At 32.3% G+C, this 25,641-nt stretch overlaps 4 protein-coding genes across 4 annotated transcripts in view; 2 read left to right on the plus strand and 2 right to left on the minus strand.

Moving 5' to 3' along the window:
- Window positions 1–6,091, minus strand: part of LOC129918021 (putative RNA-binding protein Luc7-like 1) — a 31,694-nt gene extending 25,603 nt beyond the window's left edge. The window contains exon 1 of the mRNA XM_055998313.1: window positions 5,679–6,091. Coding sequence (XP_055854288.1) covers window positions 5,679–5,739 — 61 coding nt within the window. The 5' untranslated portion in view covers window positions 5,740–6,091. The remainder of the gene's footprint in view (window positions 1–5,678) is intronic.
- Window positions 6,092–7,478: 1,387 nt separating this feature from the next.
- Window positions 7,479–8,270, plus strand: LOC129918025 (actin-related protein 8). Its single transcript, XM_055998319.1, has one exon. It carries the CDS (start codon window positions 7,555–7,557, stop codon window positions 8,128–8,130), a length of 576 nt encoding a protein of 191 aa, XP_055854294.1. The 5' UTR covers window positions 7,479–7,554; the 3' UTR covers window positions 8,131–8,270.
- Window positions 8,271–8,350: 80 nt separating this feature from the next.
- Window positions 8,351–12,108, minus strand: LOC129919347 (gustatory and pheromone receptor 33a). The gene is made up of 4 exons (XM_056000205.1): window positions 11,766–12,108; window positions 11,317–11,697; window positions 10,802–11,273; window positions 8,351–8,447 (listed from the first exon to the last, which is right to left on the minus strand). Exons 1-4 carry the CDS (start codon window positions 12,077–12,079, stop codon window positions 8,361–8,363), a joined length of 1,254 nt encoding a protein of 417 aa, XP_055856180.1. The 5' UTR covers window positions 12,080–12,108; the 3' UTR covers window positions 8,351–8,360.
- Window positions 12,109–15,588: 3,480 nt separating this feature from the next.
- LOC129918015 (CTP synthase) lies at window positions 15,589–24,448 on the plus strand. The gene is made up of 4 exons (XM_055998306.1): window positions 15,589–16,120; window positions 22,001–22,171; window positions 22,239–22,740; window positions 22,808–24,448. Exons 1-4 carry the CDS (start codon window positions 15,904–15,906, stop codon window positions 23,826–23,828), a joined length of 1,911 nt encoding a protein of 636 aa, XP_055854281.1. The 5' UTR covers window positions 15,589–15,903; the 3' UTR covers window positions 23,829–24,448.
- Window positions 24,449–25,641: the final 1,193 nt, after the last annotated feature.

Genomic DNA, 25,641 nt, shown 5'->3' on the forward strand with positions numbered 1-25,641 from the left:
AAAAGTAAGAAATCAAATTCTTGCTTAGACTTGTGCAGTGACCTTTTGGGCAGATAAATTTGCTGTAGAAACGCTTTAAGTAGAATGTATGGAAACAGTTACAGAAAGAATTGTTCCCTATGTGCCATTTTGAAGATTTTGGAGATAGGGCCTTCGAGTGATTGTCTAACGCTTAACAAAAATAAAAAAAAAGGTCAGCTGTCAATGTATGACAGTTTCCCACTGTGCAAATATGACCTTCATAAACAATTAATTTTTATTAAAAAATTTAAATAATTAAGTACATACAGTTGTGTTCAAAATAATAGTAGTGCCTGCAACAAAATAACATTTTTTATATTTACGGTGCTTCTACGGTTAAAAATTTAATTTCTTTGATGTCAAAGTTTGTAACGGTCAATTACTAATAAATGTATCGTACTTTTAAAATGAAAAAGAAGGTGCTAAATAATTTTTCATTGATATTTGGTTGTTCTTTCTAATTTGGCCTGTTCAAAATAATAGTAGTTAAAGTTATTTTTGAAGAATTTAAAAGCGGTTTATAACTTAGAATATTTATTTTTGCTTTAAAAGTAAGTACTCATATAATTTGAACAATTTTTCAACAAAAAACGATTTGTTTCGGTTTTAATCTATTTAAAGTTCGAAGAGCAAAACACTGCAGTTCGGATAACGGAAACTTATACGAAAGCTGCTTGAAGTAGGGAAAACCTACTTGGAAATTCAAGGTTATATTAGAATGGTCCCCTACAATGGTAGCCAATGCAATAAACTCAACAAAAGACCCGAAACGCGCGGTAGAAAAAGAAAAAAGACCGTGGTAGATGACAGGTGTATTGTCCAGATGAGCAAAGTTGAGCCTTCTGCATCGCCGTTTCAAATCCAGAAGGCCTTAAGCCTGGATTGCAGTGCAGTGAACATTCGGAGGCGACTGTTAGAGACTAATTTGTACGCTTGAAGTCCACGAAAAGTTCCGCGGAACATATTAAAAAGCGTATCCAGTTTGTAAAAGACCACATAAACTGGCCAACGAAGTAATGGTGTAACATATTGTTTACTGATGAGAGCAAATTTGTCCTCTTTGGTGGTACTGGATCTCCACAATACGTCCGACGTCCACCCAATACGGAATATGTTCCAAAGTATACGACGAAAACAGTTAAACATGGAGGGTCAAAAATTTTAGTATTTTAACATATTTCTTTGTTAACAGCGGAACTTTTCGTGGACTTCAAGCGTACAAATTAGTCTCTAACAGTCGCCTCCGAATGTTCACTGCACTGCAATCCAGGCTTAAGGCCTTCTGGATTTGAAACGGCGATGCAGAAGGCTCAACTTTGCTCATCTGGACAATACACCTGTCATCTACCACGGTCTTTTTTCTTTTTCTACCGCGCGTTTCGGGTCTTTTGTTGAGTTTATTGCATTGGCTACCATTGTAGGGGACCATTCTAATATAACCTTGAATTTCCAAGTAGGTTTTCCCTACTTCAAGCAACTTTCGTATAAGTTTCCGTTATCCGAACTGCAGTGTTTTGCTCTTCGAACTTTAAATAGATTAAAACCGAAACAAATCGTTTTTTGTTGAAAAATTGTTCAAATTATATGAGTACTTACTTTTAAAGCAAAAATAAATATTCTAAGTTATAAACCGCTTTTAAATTCTTCAAAAATAACTTTAACTACTATTATTTTGAACAGGCCAAATTAGAAAGAACAACCAAATATCAATGAAAAATTATTTAGCACCTTCTTTTTCATTTTAAAACTACGATACATTTATTAGTAATTGACCGTTACAAACTTTGACATCAAAGAAATTAAATTTTTAACCGTAGAAGCACCGTAAATATAAAAAATGTTATTTTGTTGCATGCACTACTATTATTTTGAACACAGCTGTATATGTATCTTCAAATGAAAACTAAAATGAAATTGATTAAGGATTCAAAAAAAAAAAATTATAACATTTCTTTTTTGTAGCTGTATTTTTTCAACAACATGGTAATTAGGTTAGGTTAAAGTGGTTCTGGGATGAAGTAGCGACCAAAAAGACTAGCAAGTAGGAACCCAATAGTCGAACTATTTAGAAGATATTATGAAAAGGGAGACTTTTACGTCTCTCTCAGATGGAAAAAATTACCAGTTTTCTTTTATTGGAGATAGCAGGGCAGAAACATATAAAACTTTGAACAGTTTCCACTTTTTCTTTATTCACACAGGTTCTACAGAAGTCGTTAGATACCACTCCTATAATATGGTTAATAAGGTTAAGGTTAAATGTAGCGAAAGATATACCTAAGAGTTTTTGAGACCAACACAACAAACCACACGCCTGATTACTAGAAAATATAAAGGAGGTACTGATACCTACATGGGAGAGTTATGATTCCCTCAACATCGAAATAATAATCTCGCCGGATAAGGAAAAATAAGAAGGTATTACTGAAAATATCTCCGACTATGTCTTTTTTAAGGTTTGTTGTATTCAAACAAATTAGTCTTTGTAAATTTTGATATGCAAGCTCTTTTTTATAAAAGGTAAGAAAATGTGTTTTTTTTCTTATTTTGGCAATTAAAATGACTTGAAATTTTTTCATAAGCTCTTGAGTAGATAGTTGCAATTATTTTCATCTTCTGTTAAGAGATGCCTAGAATTGACTTTTGACCTTTGAATAAAACTATATTTGAATACCCGAAGAGGATATTCAAGAGTCAAATCATTTACAATTTAGAAAGTGAAGCTTAAGTATCATTCAATTACATACGTTGTAACTACATACAGTTGTGTTCATAATAATAGCAGTGCTCCCAAAATAAAACAAAAAGGCTAATATTTTCAACGTTATAATATTTTTCACAAAACTTCAAATAGCAAATTAAAGTATTTTATTAATATTACCAGAAAAAATTAAGATTGATTTTTTACCGTTGCTTTTGTCACGGATACATCCATTTTAAAAATTTGTGGTTGTTCACAAAAATAGCAGTGTATAGCATTTTACTGCATCTATAAGGCAAAAAGTAAGAAAACTATTAAAAGTTGTATGAAAGTGTGTTAATTATTAAAGATTACCATTAATACTTTGTGGAGTAACCATTATTTTAATTACTGGAATGGATCTTCGGGGCATAGAGTCCATTTAAATTTGACACTTCTCGACTGGTATTGAAATCCACGAATCTCGCACTACCTGCCACAAATCTTTCTAATTTTTTGGTTTCACCTCATGGACCTTATCTTTTACATTCCCCCATAAGTTTTCAAAGGGGTTAGGGTCGGGGGATTGTGCGGGCAACTTCCTAGCGCATACCTTTTTCTTCTGAAATCATCATTTTGCCGCTTTCGAAGTACGCTTTGGGCCATTATCTTGTCGTATACCCAAACCAAAGGCATTTCCTCTTTAGCATAGGGTAACATAACCTCCTCGAGAATTTTTACGTACTCCAGAATACCCTTGATGGGCCCTGATGGGATTAATAGGCCCAACACCGTTGTATGAAAAGCATCAGTTTCGCTCTGACATGCTTCACCGTTTGCACGGTGTATCGTGGATCGTTTGATGCATTTTTTGGTCTTCTCACATACTCCTCTTGGGATCCAAGGGTCGTCGGGAGTATGTGAGAAGACCAAAAAATGCATCAAACGATCCACGATACACCGTGAAAACGGTGAAGCATGTCAGAGCGAAACTGATGCTTTTCATACAACGGTGTTGGGCCTATTAATCCCATCAGGGCCCATCAAGGGTATTCTGGAGTACGTAAAAATTCTCGAGGAGGTTATGTTACCCTATGCTAAAGAGGAAATGCCTTTGGTTTGGGTATACGACAAGATAATGGCCCAAAGCGTACTTCGAAAGCGGCAAAATGATGATTTCAGAAGAAAAAGGTATGCGCTAGGAAGTTGCCCGCACAATCCCCCGACCCTAACCCCTTTGAAAACTTATGGGGGAATGTAAAAGATAAGGTCCATGAGGTGAAACCAAAAAATTAGAAAGATTTGTGGCAGGTAGTGCGAGATTCGTGGATTTCAATACCAGTCGAGAAGTGTCAAATTTAAATGGACTCTATGCCCCGAAGATCCATTCCAGTAATTAAAATAATGGTTACTCCACAAAGTATTAATGGTAATCTTTAATAATTAACACACTTTCATACAACTTTTAATAGTTTTCTTACTTTTTGCCTTATAGATGCAGTAAAATGCTATACACTGCTATTTTTGTGAACAACCACAAATTTTTAAAATGGATGTATCCGTGACAAAAGCAACGGTAAAAAATCAATCTTAATTTTTTCTGGTAATATTAATAAAATACTTTAATTTGCTATTTGAAGTTTTGTGAAAAATATTATAACGTTGAAAATATTAGCCTTTTTGTTTTATTTGGGGAGCACTGCTATTATTATGAACACAACTGTACGTTGACCATATTTTTAAATTCCAAAGAATGAACCAAAACTCAACTCAAACAAAATTTCTTACCAAAAACCCAAGTCAAATTCCACATTTTTAAAAAATATTGAAATTTTTGTTTGAAACTTCCCGTCCAATTTATCTATTGTTGTCTTCTAACTTTTTCCCATAGCGCAATTTTCACAAAAAAAAAAAAAAAACAGTTTTGAATGCTCAATATTTGTCAAAAGCCTCAGAGTCACAAGGATTAAAATCGTTTCTCTATTTCATAATGTAGATTACAATATGATTTTTGCACAATCAGAAAACTGGGACATGTTTGCAACTTCGCATTTTGTTCCAAAAATTCGTTTTTGTTTCAACAAAATTATAAATACTGAACAAAAAATGAACAGCTTTTGAAATATGTTTTTTAACACAAAATAATTCATAATGAACAGATCCTTCAAATAATGAACAGTTCATTATTATAATGAACGGATGGTCACCGTAGTTATAACGAAGCGGGTAAAAAAAGACCGAAATTAATGGTCAACTTGTTGTATAAACCCAAGAGAATTAGGTAATGTCGAACTCTTTTCAACAAAAATTTTGTTTTCATTGTAGACAGATCTATTTTCTCTATCCAAATTTACAAAGAAACAAAGATAACAAAAGGGATTTACAGATAAATTCCGTCACCTGCACGGCCCAAAATACCTTGATTATTTCCCATAGGTGTGTCTTCATTCTACATAAAAAAACACATTTGACCTTTTTATGGTAGCCAAAATTAATTTTAAATGACATGATAATTTCTTGCCACCTATGAACTGATAATAAAACTTTTACAAAAGGAGAAACCCAAGGGCAACATTTGAGGAAAATATCGAAATGAATAAATCATTTATCAAACCTACCACCCATCATAGCCTTGAAAACAAACAAACAAAAAATAACCTCATCAATATCGAGGTTTTAACTGGAAAACGTATATACTTTTTGTGATTTGATTATAGAGGGTGCGGGTTGGGTGTCATTTATGGAAACAGATACAGAATTTATAGATACAAAAATTCATTACGACTTATTTTAATTATGTATAAAGAATTTTCGATGCAATTGTAGATTTCAGAACCTAGTTTTTGACCTTCTTTCTATTTGATAAGAAAAATTGTAATAATTGATAAACACGAGGGATAAAAATATATTTAAATTTTTTTCTTATGAACTAATGAAAAACAAAGAAAACAATGGAAAAATTAAAAAAAAATCTTACCATTTCTTGCAGTTCCCATCAATTGGTCCAACATTTGTCGCATTTGATCTGTTGCAGTCATTTTTACTTGGTTTTTTTTTTAGTTTTTCTTAACGATTAATCTGTTGAATTTTTACTTTCGATTTTTTGTTGTTTTTGTACAAAAAAATAAGAAAAAAATATTTCTTTTTTCTTCGTGCACCAAGAACTTTTTATCAAGATGAGACTTTTCTTCTTTCAGCCTTTTCCAAAATTATAATTTTTTCGATGGTATTTTCAAGATTTTCCAGATTATTTTTACATTAAAATAAACTTTAATAATTAAAGTATGTATTTAATACAACTTTTTGATTAAATATTCACTTTTAAATGAGAATATTTTAAAAATAAGATTTTTCGCTTGATAAAAAAAGAAAATGCCTTCCTTTGAAAATCAAAAATTATGGAACGAAATTTGAGATGTCGCCACAAGAGTGAAAGAGATAGAAAGTGTAGTTTTATCAAAATGTCAAAAGTTGGAATTGAAACATGGATATTAATAAAAAGTGATGCCAGGATGTCTGTATTTTCGGAACAAAAATTTTAAATTTTTTTTAAGGGCTTAATTACATTGGACTAAAATATGTAAAGTGCAAAAGCACAGTTTCTTAGTGAAAGGAATATACAATTTGTTTTTTTTTTTTAATGCAGAAATCTATTATGACAATAACACCATATAATATGAAGCTTAAAAGAATCATCTGTAATACTTTATAAAATCAAATTTCAGATCTAACACAGCTGCTTCTGTAAATTGAAATCCCGCAAGTAATAGCTTTTATGGAGTTTGTGTAGAACTTGCTTCAGAATTTAATTGCTTATAGAAGTTCAAACTTGTTTAAGTTTCTATTTAGTAATTAAATTTGTTTATCAATTAAAGATAGTATGCAGCTGAAGCGAAAAATTTGTAAGTTTCCAAAGTCAACAGCCAGTTTTTGCTCAAAAAGTGACTCATTTTGTGCGGAAAAATTTAAAACAATAGGTGTGTTTTTTATTACCACCGGTCTTAACTGGACAAAAAAAAACGCAGTCGGGGCTAAGCAATTTACATGTTAAATGCAACAACACTTTAGCCCCTTGGGCTTAGTTGTTTAGCCCGGAGAATTCTCTGGGCTTAACTTTTTCAACAGATTTAAATCTGTGCTACCAAATTAACTTGTTCGTAAATTGTTTAGAATTTGTTTAAGAACATCAAAATTGATGTTTGGAATGACAATTATTATTTTAAATATTTATTTAATAGTTAGTTAAACTTTTTTTCTTCAAAAACACACAAGAAACCCCAAAAGCGAAAAATATGACAACTTTATATTTCTTTTGTGTCAGCTGATTTCGGAACATTTAGTATGCAGTGCTGCCAATTTTTCTCGCTAAGCCCCGAGGCGTTTTTTTTTTAACCAGTTAAGACCGGTGGTAATAAAAAACACACCTAATGATGCAGAAAGCTTAGTTTTTGGCTTCAAAAATAGTTTTTGTAGTTTTTTTTTTCAAAAACAAATGGCATGTGAAAGAAAAAAAGTTTTTACTTTTGTTAATTTGCTACTTTTTCAAAAAGTGACCATAGAGTTATACCTTAAAGAAAAAATACCATAGAATATTATGTCAAAGTCAAAATAATAAAAATATAAATAATAAAATTCAAGAAAAAATATCTGAAATAAAATTTAAAAACAAAAACAAAAAAATTTTCGTTGAAATTCATTTCACTTCCGCTGCGTACTAAGCTTTAAACTTTTTCTTAAAAAAATATATCAGGAGATACTGGCATCACTTAAAAATTCTGAACAATTTGACAGTTCATCAATTTTTTCAGTTTTGTTCTTTGCGTAGCCTGTTTCTCGACTAAATATATTAAGAAATGAGCCATACAGCAGAAAATTCGCCAGTTAAAACGATTAAAACATCTCCTGAACGTCCAGCAGAGAAATCTATAAACAACAACATCAAAGAAAGATTAAATTTACACGTAAAAAGACGTTTGCAAGAATCTGGAGCTGATACTTCTTCGTTGAACAACAACACCACTACAAACACCACCATCTCCCACAACAACAACAACAATGAAATAAAGGTTCGTAAACAATATACAAAACGAACTGAGAAAGTGAATAACCCAACCATTATACGTCGAGCGAAACGAACGAAATTGAAACTAACAACTGGAATTGGAACAACAAATACAGTGAGTCAAAGAGATTCGGAGAGTGTTGGTTCAGTGGCGTCAACTTCGACAACAACTGCCAGTGCTGGCGATGATGAAGGTAGTCGTGATGGTAATTCACAAAATCCCGATAATATACTTCATTCGCCACGAGAAAAGGAAAAATGTCCAGATTTATTAAATGTTGTACTGAATGTTAAAAAGAGAGCTCTATTTCAAAATCCGGAAGTGATTCAGTTCTTGCATAATATAATGGATGTAATAAGACAGTAGATAGAATTTTGTAAATTTTGTTTTAAAATTTTTTAATTTTATTGACATTTCACAAAGTGTACAACAACACATAAAAACACGTTATTTTGTTTTTAATAATAAATATCCCGACAAACAATTTTGATTCTATAAAGCTTTACAGATGCAATTGTTGCTTCTGTAAAGCATTATAGAAGCAAAATTGTTAGTAGCGATAGTAAACAATTTTTTTTAAAAGAGAAGTTTTAATTCTATGGGATCAATCCATCGCTTCTCAAAATGGTGGTCATGTCAAACTGAAGCAAAACTATCAAGTATGATGTCGCAGCACTGACGGTCTGAAATGAAATAAGGAACGAAAGTATTGTATTTAAATACATAGCAAAATACGTTATTAAGTACTGTTTTGTGCATTGAATGTTTAAACATAAAAAGGTGATTATTGAATGATATACTTGTGCGGGTCGCAAAATTTGATTTAAAGATCAAGTTGACTCATCATGAGAAGATGATAAGTAGATCTAGTACTAAAATATACACATGATCATGTGCTTGAGTAGATAGGAGTAGCCGCGTTCCTTTGGAAATATTTATCTACTGCTTAGTACTTAAAACTACTTTGAACTACTTTTGCTATACTGAAAAAGTAGTCCAAAGCAGTTTTAAGTACTAAGCAGTAGATAAATATTTCCAAAGGAACGCAGCTAGAGTGTACTTGGTAGTACTATATTTTTAGTAAAAGTAGTCTACTACCTTCAAAGGAACGTATCTTTACCATTCTGAACTGTTGATGATAAAAGTTTAGTTGACGGTTTTTTAATTTTAAATTATTTTTGATTTTAAAAATAAGTAATTTTATTCCTTTTTTTAAATATGACAATTGTGCTCTCGTGTAAATTGAGTTTTTAAGTCTAGTAAAACGAGCATTTCTTAACCTCCATAGTCGACAGCAAAAATGTTAACGAAAAAATATCGTCGATTATTCTGGCAAAATCAAAATAAAAAATCGGAAAACAATGTTTCAAATGAATGCAATTAAAAAAGTGCCATTAAAACCTTTTGAATCAAGAAAAATGTTCGGGAATGTAAAAAATGTATGTACGGAATATCTAGAAACTCTCCAAATAATCCATGCATATCTATGGTAAACTGAAATGATAAATTTGTTACCATTAAATTTAAATTATCGAACTTATAGCCCGCTAAATACTCTTTAAAAACTGACATTAATTCAAAAATGAAAATAAAATATCTTTTACACTTCATTAAAAATTGTAAATCTCAATCTAGTTGAAGATTGATTTTTACTAGTTTTATTCAGAAAAAAATTGGTGTATTTATTGACATTTGCACTGAAGCTGAATTTTTGTTAGATGTTTTTTTAAAATTCTTAAGTCCCATATAGACTTAAAGTTGTGTTCTGGTTGAGTTCATGTTGTAATTTCTGTGTTATTTAAATGTGTGTGTTATATATATTTTGAAAAAAACCCTGCTTCTTTTTTGAACATATTTGTTTTTGTGAACGGTACCTTTTGTTGGTTTTTTAATTTTTTGCTTTTGTTAGGACTTTTTTTAAAAACATTTTTTTTGGACTAGAAGTGAAATAATTTGTATAACAGCCCTGTTTCTTTGGGAGCTGGCAAAGTACTTCTAGTATTTTAATAGATAAGGATTACACTGATTTACAAGGGTGTTGTTGTTTTTGATGTGCTAAACTCGAATCCAAAGTCAGAAAAAACTAATCAGCTCCCGTTTTTGAAATATTACCGTTATTCTTTTATATAAGGTAAATTTTTCAGCATATTTAGTAACAGTTTATATAATAACTGTTTTCCATCTTTCAATACCTGTTTAAATCTTTTCAATATATTTTTTATTGCCCTTTAGGGCTCTCAGAATTTGGTAACTTGTTCATCCTACGGTTTTCGATTAAATGCAGTTTTTGTGAAATTTCGAAAAATCCGGACTTTGCAACAGTATTTTGCTTCCTCCGCTCCCAATTGATTTTTGTTTTTTACAATTCCTTCACTAAAACATTGTATAATAATAAGTTATAATTAATTAATCAAAATATTTCTTGTTTCATACGCCATTTTGCTGCAAATTAATTAACAGTTCCACGTTTTATTAAAACTCAATTTCTTACTTTTATTTCAGCGAAACTATCACGACATCACTGCAATATAATAAGAATTAGTGCCCGAATAAAGAATTCTCGTACAAAATGTAAAGAAAGAATGCTATTCTAACAAAAATGCAATGAAAATCAATAGCTACATGTACCAGAAATCAGTCTTCAAGTTTTGTTTGCCATAGCACAAAAAAGACTGTTTTCAATGTTGGAGCTCGAATGCATGCAGACATCCAAATTTCCATATAGTTTTCGGTACCAGTCCATTTGTACTCATTTCGAACATTAAATCAAATGATTTATGGACATTCGAAATTAGATAATTTGCACAATGATCGCATTTGTGCTCTAGTCAAAACAGGTTATAACCGAAATGAGTTAAAATGGGTCTTAAGGAAAATTCTAGATTTTGTTTTCTTTTTTCTTCTGATAACTTCACTTTAAATTATGTTCTAATGATACCTAATATAAAGGTGCATTTTATTAATTTTTGTATTGGTGATCAAAAAGAATCACTTTTTTTTCTCAGTGCAATGAATATGAATTTCAAATATTTCTTACCGAAAATATAAAAGTATAATCCAATGCATACATTCCAATACCGTTAAATTGAAAAAATCCCTCCCAATGCAAATATTGCAAAGTAAACGATTTCATTTTGTTATAGAATAGATCATTTCCCATCATAAATTGTGGCTTTTTCTGCATTATCTCATGTACCACCATAGCTGATTTCCTCGAATATCCATTAGCATTACAGCAAAGTCTCAAAACAACATATGCCACAACTACAGTTATAACACTCCAAAAGATGTAAATCATTTCAGTATAAATTACAACATCCACATAACCATAAGCTCTAACAACATTATTGACTTTGGTCTCCATGAATATGGCAAAGAGACCGAGAACAAAACAAACAGCCATATATGGTACTGTTTGTGCTCCATATTCATGATTGGTAATACGACTTAGAGTTAGAATTCGATCATGTAAATGAAACAGATCTACGAGACAATCTTCTGACGTTTTCCTAAATTTTAACGAAAAAAAAAGAAATAATTAAAAAACTCAACGAAATCTTTATGACAGTTTGACAGAACCAATCAATATCTGGATACTCATTGCCATTTTGTAACTCTTCATCTTCTTCTTCGCCCTCAGTGTTTTCATCATTCTCACTGTCACTTATCTTCTTTAATTCAGTTTTATCTTGAACTTGAAATTTCAGTGGTAAATTTGTCTTCTTCGGAACATCCGATTCCATGTCAAATATTTTAATTGGTAGATTTTTCTTCAAACATTCCTTATTCAAGGCTTCCAATAAAAAGTTTAATTTCTTAAAACGTTCCGATATAATTGCAACAAGATAAGCAAATTGTAATTGAACAATGCTACTTGCCAGATATGGAAAACTCATTGACATTGCAGCCAAAAATCCCATACTTCCAAAAAAACTGTCAAAAAAAGTAATTATCAATTATTACTTAATGTAATTATGCATTTTTTTTAACCATTCTCTTACTTATATTCATTAACTATATCATACTTGAGAGCGTATAAAATAAACACCACAAGTACCGTTACTTTTAATATCCTCATCAAATGCATCGATTTTCGTTTAACATTGACATTTGGTTGACACTTCTTTAAGATGTCATCAATTTCATTGATTCGTTTATAAAATTCCGGAAAGAAATACTTTCCACGTAACAAACTCAAAACATAATCAGTCATATAGACGAATATGCCCATGTAAAAGAAAATTGTAATGCCAAGTGAACATACACTGGCACATCTTGATACATATCTGACAGAGTACATTTTAAAAGTTGCCATTAAACATGAGAATATGTATAAACATGGAACAATAAACATGAGAATAAAATCGTAGAGTTTTCGCTTACGATTCATATAATTGAATGGTATTAGACCAAAGATCTAAAATGAAATTAAATTGAAAGCAGAAAATATTTGTCAATTAATTTAATATTCAATTAAATTAAATTAAACACTTAACACCCCATACCTGTGATATTATCAATAATCCGGTATGCATTTTAATTTAATTTGTATATACTTTTCTCTGACTGACGTTTAAAATGTCACTTTTAAAATATAAAACCAACTTCTATAATCCAATAAATTTCGAATAAGACTGATTTTATTTATTGGTTTTCAAACGCTTCTAACCTCATACAGAGCTCAATAGCCAAAAACATAACTTATTCAAATGTAACTTTTAGATACATTAGCTAATTGTATTATATTGACAATTAAGATAATTAAAAAAAAAAGGTAACTTTGTCTAGTGTGGAGGGGGAGTAAGCGGTTAGTATTGATGGTGGATGGTTTGTTTTCAATCAACCAAATGCAACAGGTGGTTAATACATGTTATGATACCGAAAAAAATACAAAAAATATGTAAACATTTTGTCACGTGGGTTTGGATTTATGACATTCAACTGGATGAAGTATTGCTACTGCATTCTCCGGAGCACATAAAATGGACATGCGCAATTTGAAAATTGTTATTGCCATTGCAGTGTACTTGTACAATGCAGATTGCGTTTTTTGATAGTTTAGGCATATGAACATGAAGTGAATAAATGATGTTATTCACAATAGATGAAACTTATTTTTGAGGCTGCTAAAATAGCATCTTGGGTATACACAAGGAAAAATCAATTTTTGTATAAACATTTCTTAATTAACAATTAATATTTACATTTTAGAAAAAAAGGTCTCAATTGAAATATTACAGACATTTGAAAGACTTAAAAATTCTCTTCTAATGGCAGTGTTCTCGTGAACACTTGAACTGGTGCTTTTTTTAAGTGCACATATCACTTATTTACTTGAACAATGTCATAACCCAAAAAAACTGGTTTTTCAGAAAACGAGTTTTAAATTTAGTAGGTATGGACAGAGGCGTACGTTAAGTTCCCGGGGCCCCGACGCAAAACTAAATTTTAGGGCTCCTTTGTTATAGAAAAGAGCAAATAAAAAAGTACGTATACGCCCTACTTTTTTTTTTTTTTTGTCCCTGATGTATCATTTGTTGGTCGCTAAGTTTATTTAAGTAACATTTTTTGGAGCCCCAAAATAATATATAATTTTTCTTTCAAAAAACCAATTTATTTGTTGGGGCCCTTGACGAAATATTTTATTTTTTTAGGGCCAATTTTTCAATAGTCAGATAAACCTCAGATAGAGCTTATTCCTAGGAATAAAAGTTTTTTTTATATTGACATTTATTCTTTTGATAGTCTAACTGACGATTGAAAAATCAGTGCTTAATGAAATATTATGTGGCTGGCTATTTTCATGTCAAATATCTTATCTTTTTGTTTCGTTACTTATAATAAGTTGCATTTTATGCATTGTCTCCAACCAGGGCCCTATCGTGTTGGGGGCCCCGGGGTACCGCTCCGCTTGCCCCAATGGTGTGTACGCCCCTGGGTATGGATCTATTTTTGTATGTAAAAAGCTATATAGTTTCTAAAACAAAACTAGTGCTCCTTCTCCGTCAATTGCTACCGCATACCCTCCAGTGTGGCCAAGCCTTAAAGGCTTGGCCACACCGGAGGGTACGCGGTAGAGGTACAGGTAACGGTACGGGTATTTGTATGGAAAAAATTCCAAACTGACACATCAACGTTCGGGTGTGGAATTTTTTTAATACAAATATCGTTGCCGCTACCCTTACCGCTACCGCGTACCCTCCGGTGTGGCCAAGCCTTAAGGCTTGGCCACACCGGAGGGTATGCGGTATAGCGGTAACGGTATTTGTACTAAAAAAATTCCACACCTGAACGTTGATGTGTCAGTTTGGAATTTTTTTCATACAAGTACCCTCACCGCTACCCGTACCGCTACCGCATACCCTCCAGTGTGGCCAAGCCTTTAAGGGCTTGGCCACACCGGAGGGTACATGCGGTAGCGGTACGGGTATTTGTATGAACAAAATTCCAAACTGACACATCAACGTTCAGATGTGGAATTTTTTTCATACAAAAAAATAAAGGTAACGGTACTTGTATGAAAAAAATTCCAAACTGACATATCAACGTTCAGATGTTGAATTTTTTTCATATAAATATCGTTACCTCTACCCGTACCGCTACCGCATACCCTCCAGTGTGGCCAAGCCTTAATGGTGAGCTTGATTTTCAAAAGTGATGATTTTATTAGGGGGCAATAGTTTTTGTAATTTCGAAGAGCTCCTCTGGTCCATTTCATTTTCATTTGGTGGCTGTTACCCATAGATAACGCACGTGTTTATGTATATGTTTGTGGCCCGTGTCACTCATTAAGCGTCAATGCATATGGCGGTTAAATGTACTACAGATAAGAAAAATCTCTCCATACCATAAATTATAATTCTCTAAAAGCCCTGCTCCATTGGAGGTGGTAGACTACTAATAGTAGATGTTTTAGTTAATCTAGCTCTTCTTCCCGAGTAGATGGGATTTGTATTGAATTCGTTGAAAGTCCGTTCCATTGAAAATCGTTAGTAAACTACTAGTAGTACTTTGCCACCTCCTAAAGGAATAGGGCTAAACTCATTTAGTACTTTAGTGTGTTTTCCTATAGTTTAAGCCAGAACTATAATTGGCGGATGGAGTCGGAAGCTACTGTCAATTGTTGTTGTTTTCCTCGCAACCGCACTCGACGGATGAAAACTTATGGAAAACAACAACAATTGACATTAGAATCCGACTCCATCCGCCAATTATAGTTCTGGCTTTAGTATCACAGTACACATCATAAGGTAATATATTCCGGAAAACGTCAAATTTTGTTTGTCAAAAAATGAGCACCAATCTGTCAGGACGGCCTTTAATTTTTATATTTCAATCGCAGTATACAGGAAATTTGTTTTTGTTTTAATTTATAAAATGTCATTTGAAAAATTTATAAATTGAAAAATAACAAATTTTCTTCGTGTTTATTCGCGGAAAATAATCAATAATTGTTATAAAATTAGTGGTCGGTTATTTCAAACCATTAAAAATTACAGTCTGACATTGGTCGCCAAATTGTCATGTTTTGACAATTTGGCGATCAATGTCAGTTGGGAATATATTACCTTTTGTACTGTGGTTTAGTATTACTTTTGAGTAAATTTGGTACGAATATTTCTTTCACAAGTGGCAACCCATGCTATTATGACCAATTCACAATAGCAAATCGCCTCTCCTGAAAAAAAAACTGCTTCAATTTGAATTTTGACATTTCGTTTTGTTTCAAGTCTACTCTGTCGCGGCGTGAACATGTTTTTTCTCTTGTGCAAATTTTCCAATTAAAAAAACAAATTTTTTTTATTAAAATATTTTAATAAAAAACATATTATTAAAAACAAGTTAATTTTGTTTATTTTATATTAAATTATACTTTCCTTCTGTTAAGTGTAAAGAATAAAAGGAAAAAGGCATTTTACTTTTCAAATTATACGACGACACACTCTTTTTTTTTCAAATCCCTCCCCACGTGGTTGTTTTCCGCAAAGAAAAGAGAATAAAATAAAAAGTCTACAAATTACTTTTATTTAAAAATAGAAAACGCAACAAAAAAATTTTGTTTAAATTTCCTAATTGAAAATAAATAAAATTGAACTTGAATAAAATCTATCAAAAAATTTAAAAGAAAACAAAAAAAAAATGCAATCAACGAGTAATCCAAGCCAGAAATCATCATCGTCTTCATCGGACATGAAATATATTTTGGTTACCGGTGGAGTAATCAGTGGAGTTGGCAAAGGTGTCATCGCCAGTTCGTTTGGAACATTGCTAAAATCATGTGGCTTGGATGTGACATCGATTAAAATTGACCCGTACATAAATATCGATGCTGGAACATTTTCTCCATATGAACATGGTAAGAATCAAATCATTTATTTTCAAGAGAATCTTTGTATCTTTTTTTTTACTGTTGATTTATTAATAATAAATATTCTTTAATTAGTTTCTAGTTTTCTTTTCTTTTATGATTTTTTTTTTTTTTGAGTGATAAACTTGAGGCGCAATTTGATTCTTTCTTTCAGTTTTGGTCGTGTAGGTAAAAAATCCCATACCTATTCACTATTTTATGTTGTGGTTTGTTTCTTGTTTGTGGTGACTGACGACTATTGTTTTTTTTTTTTGTTTGAAAAAGGAAAAAAAAAAAGAAATAATATGAAATAAAGAAGCAACTACGAACTAAATCGATTTCTACACTTCTCACTTCTGGTTTAAAAATATTAAAAATAGTTCTATGCTCTATGGCCAGAGGATAAAGAGAGTGTGGAAGTTCGTTGTTTATTGTTATTCTTTTGATATTTTTTTGAATGATTGAAATGTATAGTAGAATTGTTGTTTATTTAGCAAATTGAATGCAATATCTATTAATTTCTCGTTTGACTCTGAGTAGTTTATAAAATTGGCGCATTTTGGCGCGTAATAAAAATTTATTAGAAAAATGATAAAGGTTCTCAATTTGATTTTTGATTAAATGCTTGAACTTAAGTAATTAAAAACATTCCTAGAAAGATATTGTAATGGAAAAGTGTGCCGTATATAAGACACTTTAAGCATTTCACTTTTATACCCATATTCGACGAATCAAGTTTTTGCATGAGCAAAAATTAAGACAAAAAATACTACAGTGTCCCACAGGTAGTAAAAATTTTTGGTCATTTGTGAAAAATATTCGAAACTCTACAACATCTTCGGTTCCAACGCTCGTTTACAACGACACTCCTTTTGTTAGTTCTCTTGAGAAAGCTAACCTTCTCGTCAGGCAGTTCGCTGCCAATTCAACTTTAACTGAAAGTGTCATGACTCCCCCTTCACTTGAGCGAGTAAATAGTTTTATGTGCAGTGGCAAGAGTTCTTAAAGACCTTCACATACACAAATCCGCTGGCCCGGATAGTATCCCTCCCATAGTTCTGAAGAGGTGTTCTTCTACGCTGGCAAAACCACTGCGTAAGCTTTTCCATCTGTCCTACTCTACAGGTCTCTTTCCGAGTGGATGGAGAATAGCATTTGTCCAGCCTGTCCCTAAAAAAGGCGAATCTTCTTCACCCTCTAACTATCGTCCGATTGCACTTACGGCCCTTCTTTCCAAGGTCATGGAAACGCTGATTAATTTTCAGCTTAAGAAATATCTTGAAGAACGAAAGCTTCTTAATGACCGGCAGTATGGCTTTTGTAGCAATAGATCCACTGGTGATTTGATGGTTTATCTCACCGATCAGTGGAACAAATCTTTACATCGTTTTGGAGAAAGTAAGATTGTTGCGCTTGATATTTCAAAGGCATTTGATAGAGTTTGGCATCAAGCTCTCTTATCGAAAATGCTTGCATTCGGTATTGATGAATCTCTTCTTCGTTGGATTAGAAATTACCTTTCGAACCGTTCAATTCAAGTCGTTTTGGATGGATTCAAGTCTGAAACCCATAATATAAATGCTGGTGTGAACCAGGGCTCCGTTTTGTCTCCGACTCTCTTTCTCATTTTCATTAATGATTTGCTCTCTGAAACTTCTAATCCATTAAATTGTTTCGCAGATGATAGTACCCTCAGCTTTTCATATTCGTTTGAAGATTCACACCCATGTCCTTCGGATGTGGAACTCCAACGGCAAAATATGATAAGCTCATTAATTTCTTATCTCGAATGCATTGTCCAATGGAGAATAAGAAACCGCGTAGAATTTAATGCCTTTAAAACACAATGCTGCTTACTATCATTAAAACGAAACCTTCCCCCTTTGCCACTATCCATGAGTGGTACTTGCATCGAGGAAACTGATCAGCTTTCGATTCTAGGTATGTCCATTACAAACCACCTTTTGTGGAATGAGCACGAAATGAGTAAGAAATATTTCACCCCTTCTGATCTGGCTATAATTTATAAAGCATATATCCGTCCAAAGCTCGAGTATAATTCCCATATCTGGGCAGGTGCTCCTAAGACCCACTTGAGTTATTTGGATAGAATTCAAAATAGAGCTTTTAAAATGATAGGTGATAGGTCCATTACTGATACAATCCCACCTCTTGAGCACCGCCGGAATATATCATGCCTGTCCTTATTTTATAGGTACTTTTTAAAAAAATGTTCTAATGCAATAGCTAGCTGCATTCCTCCCCTTAAACAATTCAACAATTCAACCGTAATACTCGTACTTCAAGGAATGCCCATCAGTTTACACTTGAGCCAAATTTCGGGCGTACCGTCAAATAGAGAGATTCTTTCTTTAGTCGCACTACTAGAATGTGGAATGCATTACCCGCCTCAGTTTTTCCCTCCTATTTTAATGTTCAGAACCAATGTGCATCGGTATCTCCTTTTACATCCCTTCCTCTTTTCCTAAAGCTCGTACTGTGTATACATACATATTAAGGGTACCCAAAACCCCTTTTGTGCGCGCTCATTATATAAAAAAAAAAAAAAATATTTCAAAGAACACAGTATTTTCCAGATATGAGAAACCTAGTGATCTGATCATATCTATCTAACTATATAGTTATTTCGACATTTACTTAGGGTGACCAGCGCCTTAAGGTTACGCTGCAAGCCAATTGAATCGTTTATTTTCAAAACATGATAAGTCCACTTTTTTTCAAAATTCGTTTTCTTATCTGAATCTGAATATGTTCTTTGGGGATAGCCTCACCTGCCTTCAAAATATGAAGCATCTACTCAGTCTATGTTCGATTTTACAGCTACGCGAAAAAATTCTTTTACTGTCAAAACATGATAAAAGTCCTGGACTCATTATCTTTTGAAAATAAGCAGCAACTTTTTTTATGATTAATTGACTACACATAATGAAGCTGACTACTGACTCAAAATCTTAAGTTGAAAGCGTCTTTCAAGTAAAATAAATACTCGCAACATTATATTCTATTCCCAAATACAATTATTGTTTGATAGACTTAGGCTTTAAAAAAAATTGTATATTAATTTTTAAACTAATTTCACATTCGTTTATTTTCAAAGTATGATAAGTCCAAAATCGTTTTTATTTTTTATCTTTTGGACTATCGGTCCAAAACGTAAATACCAAACGATATTCTGTAGCTAGGAAAAAGTTCTACTATATTTATTTTTATACATTTTGCTACACTTAACAAAAGAAATTAGAACTTGCCTTTCCATTTGCGAGCGCCAACTTAGATGAGGTCTGTGCCTTCTCGTGGGAAAATTGCCGTACCAGGACATGGTTATACAATATACATGCGCTCCACATGGCCTAGCCTTCTCAGTTACTGCATTTATAAAGTTAGTTGTAGAATATACTCCAATCAAAATCAATGCAAAAGGGACCAGACCAAAAATCAACCCAAGAATTCATCTCTCGAAGCAATCCAGAGTTATAATCCACCTTTGTCAAAGTTTATTCTTCTATAACAAATATCAGAACTGAAATAATAAGAATCTTGTATAGGGAAAAAAGCTCGAGAGAAAGCTTTGCTTGTCCATTGCCTTCTCAAACCAAAGTAGCAGAGCTAGAGTAATCCCTCGTTTAAATTCAACGCGAATTATAGGTAGGAATGTTGTTAGAGATGGATGTTTCAAGTTTACTCGCTTGATGTTTTTTTTTTTTGGTATTTAGAAACCGAAATATGCTTTCCGTTTTTAAAATAACCGTTATAAAATGTTAAAAACCTTGTCTTGACATTTTTTGAGGATGATATGCTTTAATGTGTGGTGATTTATTTCAACATAGTTTGTAACGGTGTTTGTAATAACTGTTTTTTTTTGCGATATTTCTTTTACTGCTTGATATATCTATATTTTAACTTTATAAGCCAAAGACTAACTTAACTTAATCCGAAATTAGGAATATTCTATTAGCCTCCGAAATACATATTACCGTTAGAAAATGCAAACAAGTTTTTTTTTATAACGGTAATATTTCAAAAACGGAGGCCAGCAGAATATTTTTGAGGTAGGATTCGAGTTCAAAACCTTTAGAAAAGTACATTTTTGTTCTTGGTGAATCCATTTTTGCAGCTTCCGCTTCGATGCTTACTGATGAAAAGGTCACTCAATTTGAATTCTTCGCAATTTTTGTTCACCAATGATGCGTAGGTAACAAAATCGTCTGTCTTCCGTTTGATTGTTTGAAGACAGCTGAAACGAACATTGAATAGAGTACCTTTACGACCAAACATACCTTTGAGTTTTTTTATTGTCTCCTCAAAATTTATATCCTTGACTTTTTTTTGGTAAAATCAAGTTGGCATATTTCTCATGAGCGATGGAGTTCATTTTTCTCATGAGAAGACGAACCTTTGCTGCATCATCAAGAGACGCCCCATCGACAATGAAAACGTCTTCGAAACGGTTGTACCAAGATTCAAAAGTCAATCCATTTGCAGGATCATAGACAAATTCTTGAATATTGTTTGCCAATGTGTCCATTGTAAATTCCTGACCTCGGCGTTCATCCTTTTCCTCGATAATTGATTGCAAAAGTTTGCTTTGTAGTTCGAGAAGTTCCAAAATCTTCGGATCAGTCGCCATTTTGTTTTAAGATGAATGTTGGTTTAATAATTACGAATTGAGTTCTTAAATAATCCTCGTCGCCAAATTGTTATATACTTTCAAGAAAACAAGTCTTTATTTAACAAGCTAACAATTTAATTTAATTTTCATTTTCATATTGTTCTACCTATTACATTATAGCAAAAGCTACTTGATTGATTTCAATATAAATAGTTTCAGTATAATATTAACAAGTGTGTTTCTATAATGCTAACACTTACAAAAATGCCTCTAGTATTCACGTTAGAGTTCTGTTTTATTCCTTCAAGACAAAGCGCGTTGCCTTTCTTGACATCAAAAGTGTTGGAAATGTTGGTTTCTGTCTTCAATAAGTATTTGGGCGAAATTTGTTTCATCATTGCCTATATAAAGATTGAAGAAGTGATTTTTTAAATTCTCAACATCAACATCGGATAATATTTTAACGTCAACTTCGAAAACCTATCATATTTGTGGATAAAAAAAAGCAGCTGCCATATTCGCTTCGGCTTGATTTGCTGTTTCACTTTCTGTTGCAATGCTGCAAGTAAAAAAAAATTAATTTTCAGATGCCAATCAATTTTTAATATTACAATGGTGGGAAATTCAACAATAGTAATAGTATTGTAGATCAGCGACGAAACATCAAAACAAGTTTTGATTGTCATTATTTTATAAAGCTTAATTATTCATATGTATTAATTATATTATTTGTAATTTTTGTATTTAGATGGATAGGCCTGTACACTATTAACTCATATATTTAAACCAAAACATGTTTTTAAAATTGAGTCCAAAAATATTTGCCTCCAAAAATAGGACAAAAAAAATAAATTTTTGGTTTTCATTGGTTAATAGAGCTTAAAGTGACCTTTCTTCTGATGTCTCACTCGATAGATTTGGAGGACATTTTTTGAAATGCATTTTTTTTCCACAATGTTTAGGTACCTCTTCTATTTTTTCGAAAATCTAAAAAGAATTCTTTCGGCTATCACTAATAAGAGGGCGTCCACTAATAACTCATTTCTTTAAACCAAAATTTGTTTCGAGACTAGGGTCCCAAAATATCAACTTACAAAAATAGCAAAAAAAATATTTCGATTGCAAATATAACAACTAGACCTTAAATGAACGTTTTTTGACCTTCACACAATTTCTTGGTTGAGTTTGACTGTCTGTACGTGACGTTATAATTTTCTGTTTTAAGCTTTTAGTAACACGTTAAAATTTTCTTTATTAAGGTGAAGTATATGTTCTCGATGATGGCGGCGAAGTAGACTTGGATTTAGGAAATTACGAACGTTTTCTCGACATAACATTGCATCGCGACAACAACATAACAACTGGCAAAATCTATAAACTTGTTATAGAAAAAGAACGCACTGGTGAATATCTTGGTAAAACAGTACAAGGTATGCTTTTTTTACGCGACTTTTATTTCAAGACATCCTTTAAAAATATTTGTTTCTTTTTCCTCAGTTGTTCCCCACATAACCGATGCTATCCAAGAATGGGTAGAACGTGTTGCTCACACTCCAGTCCGTGGTTCTAATAAACCACAAGTATGCATTGTCGAATTGGGCGGCACTATTGGTGATATTGAAGGAATGCCTTTCGTTGAAGCATTTAGACAATTTCAATTTCGTGTTAAACGTGAGAATTTCTGCTGTGCTCATGTTTCTTTAGTCCCATCACCAAGAGCTACTGGTGAACCCAAAACAAAACCAACTCAAAGTTCGGTTAGAGAATTGCGTGGTCTTGGATTAAGTCCAGATTTTATTGTTTGCCGTTCCGAAAAACCAATCGGATCTGAAGTTAAAGAAAAAATAAGCAATTTCTGTCATGTTGCACCTGGACAAGTAATCTGTATTCATGATTTGAATTCAATTTATCATGTTCCCTTGTTAATGGAACAAAATGGTGTCGTTGAGTTCTTGAAAGAAAGGCTTAAGTTGAATATTAATCCAAGTAAAAGAGAGAAGTAAGTTTATAGTCTTTGAATTACAAAAAGGAGAAGGGCTTTAATTTTGTTTGATTCTTTCTTTTAGATGTCTCCAACAATGGAAGGATTTGGCTCGTCGTAGTGAAAATCTCCACAAAGAAGTTATAATTGCTGTAGTTGGCAAATATACACGCCTGGAGGACTCTTATGCTTCCGTATCAAAATCTCTTCAACATGCATCGTTAGCAGCTGGATATCGTTTAAATCTTCGTTTCATTGAAGCTTGTCATTTAGAAGAACAAACTCGTGAACAGACACCGGCACTCTATCACGAAGCTTGGCAAACACTATGTGGCAGCCAGGGAGTGGTAGTGCCAGGTGGTTTCGGAAGTCGTGGCATGGAAGGCAAAATAACAGCGTGTAAATGGTGTAGAGAAAATAAAATCCCATTCCTCGGTATTTGTCTTGGTCTTCAGGCAGCAGTCATTGAATATTCTCGCAATATGTTGGGCCTGAAAGACGCCAACACTACAGAAATAAATCCAGACACTGCAAATCCAGTTGTTATCGATATGCCAGAACATAATCCTGGTCAAATGGGTGGAACAATGCGATTGGGCAAACGCATTACGGTATTAAAGCCAGGAGATAGTATGATCAAAAGATTGTATGGCAATCCACAGACAATTGAAGAACGTCATCGTCATCGTTACGAAGTGAATCCAAAATATGTACCAGAGTTGGAAAAAGTCGGTATGAATTTTGTTGGTATGGATACAGAAAAAGAGCGAATGGAAGTTATGGAATTGAAAGGACATCCTTACTATGTTGCCACACAATATCATCCAGAGTATTTATCTAGGCCTCTTAAACCAAGTCCACCATTTTTGGGTTTGATTCTTGCATCAGTTGGTAAATTGAAGAGCTACGTAGATCGTGGGTGTAGACTTTCACCAAGACAAATGTCTGATGCCAGTTCAGATGAAGATGAAGTTAGTATGTTGAATACAATGAATTTGAATGGAGATGCACAAGAATCGAATAGGTTAACAGTGAAGACAGTTAAATTGACAAATGGTTACGGCAGTGCCGCATCAGATCAATCGTCAAAAGAAGCTTCCGATTAAACACAAAAATAAAAAACTAAAGCAATATAAAAATCGTCTGTAAGAATTGAGTTATACGCTAATCTTGATGTCGTTAAGATGGGAAAATGGTTGCATGTCATTTATATCTATTTGAGTATGAAGAAGAAAAAAGTGCCAATTTTCCTTAGGTTTTTTAGTTAAAAATTAAGAATTTTAAATGCTTTTTTTATTTCTATTTGTTTGGAAATATATTTCTAAGGTAAATTTTGTCTTAAAAATATTTGTAGCAACACTCAATGCCAGTTGTTACTACAACATGCAACCATTTTTTTTTTTAAGTGATGCAAACAAAAAGAAAGAATTTTATACAATTTATTATCATTTTTTTATTTTTATCAATTTAATAATCTTTTTCTTTTTATATTAATTAAGTTACATAGTTTTAAGAAAGATATCGCAAAAAATACAACAAAGACATCAGTTTTTAAATATTTATTTTATGGTTTTTTTTTCAAAAAAAATGTGTTCAAATTAAAGAAAAAAGTATATTTTTTTTTTGTAAAATCTGTTATCATTTAGGCTCGAATGATGAGAAAATTTGTTAAAATATTATTCTAAAAAAAAGTCTAATTTAGAAAAAAATGTGAAGAAGAACACATTCAAAATAAAAGAGATTTGTATTTTGTAATCCGAATTGTAAAGTTAAGAATATAAGAAATAAAATAAACGAAAATAAAATAAACAATTAAATTGACTATAAGTTTGAATTGAAAAGATTAATAGATGTTCAAATAAAGAGCTGATGGTTGAAGAGCTATCACTAGTGTCGTGTTAAACTCCAACAATTTGATAATACTAATCAGCCCAATTCTGAACGAAAACTCGTGGAATTGTGTTCGGAAGAAGGGCTTTCAATCAAATTTGCTCAATTTTCTTTTTTGTATGATTGTTAACAAAAAAGAGAAAAAAAAAAGTACGATATTCTGAGTACGATATTTAAAAAGGAGCCGTTTTCCCGAACACAATTCCCAGGGAGTTTTAATTCAGAATAGGGCTGAATATGAAGAAGAAATGCTATTTAGTTAGTCAAAAGCACTGTAAAACGTACTCGCTTTGTATGAAGTGGCGATCATCAACGGAGGTGGATTCAAAAAAAAAAAAAAAAATACATCTAACTCAGATATTACGTTTTGAAGATTGTGGCTTGACTCTTCGAAATTCAATGATTGCGAATAACAATAACTTTCGAGAAGACTCAAGTCTCACCCTGTATAAGATGATTTACATTATTTTTTTTTTATTGAACTTCATATAAAATGGTTCTTCTTCTTCACTCAACCAACGGAACTTGATAGGCGAAAGGCGATCAGCATCAAGTTGCGTTTTCTAAAGAGTTGAAGAAATATAAGTTGGAAGGCCCCGATGAGTACGATTATTGAATAAAGAAACCCATTATTTAAAAGTTTTCACATATGATATGGGAGACAAATGGTATAGGGATCTTCAACCAGTCTAATTTTATGAAGTCTTTGAAAAAAAACTGAAATCCTTAGCAATTTTAAACCTGTTAATCAAAAAAAAAAAAAAAAATATAACTCAGCAACCAGAACTTAAAGAAACTCTTGGTTTTCTGTTATAAATAGAGTTAAAAAAGACCTTTCTTTTGATGCTTCACTCGACGGGTTTGGAGGGAAGTTTTTAGAATACATTTTTTTTCTGCAAGGGATTTTTGGATTTGGATTTTTTTCTAAAATCTGAAAAAATAAATTTGTAATTTTTTTTAATATAAATGCATAAAGAGGCTTTGAATCCAAGTTATCTGTCTACGAAGGTAATGCCGAATTTTCATGAA

Source organism: Episyrphus balteatus, chromosome 4 (genome assembly GCF_945859705.1).
Source record: "Episyrphus balteatus chromosome 4, idEpiBalt1.1, whole genome shotgun sequence".
In the NCBI taxonomy this organism is placed as follows: domain Eukaryota; kingdom Metazoa; phylum Arthropoda; class Insecta; order Diptera; family Syrphidae; genus Episyrphus; species Episyrphus balteatus.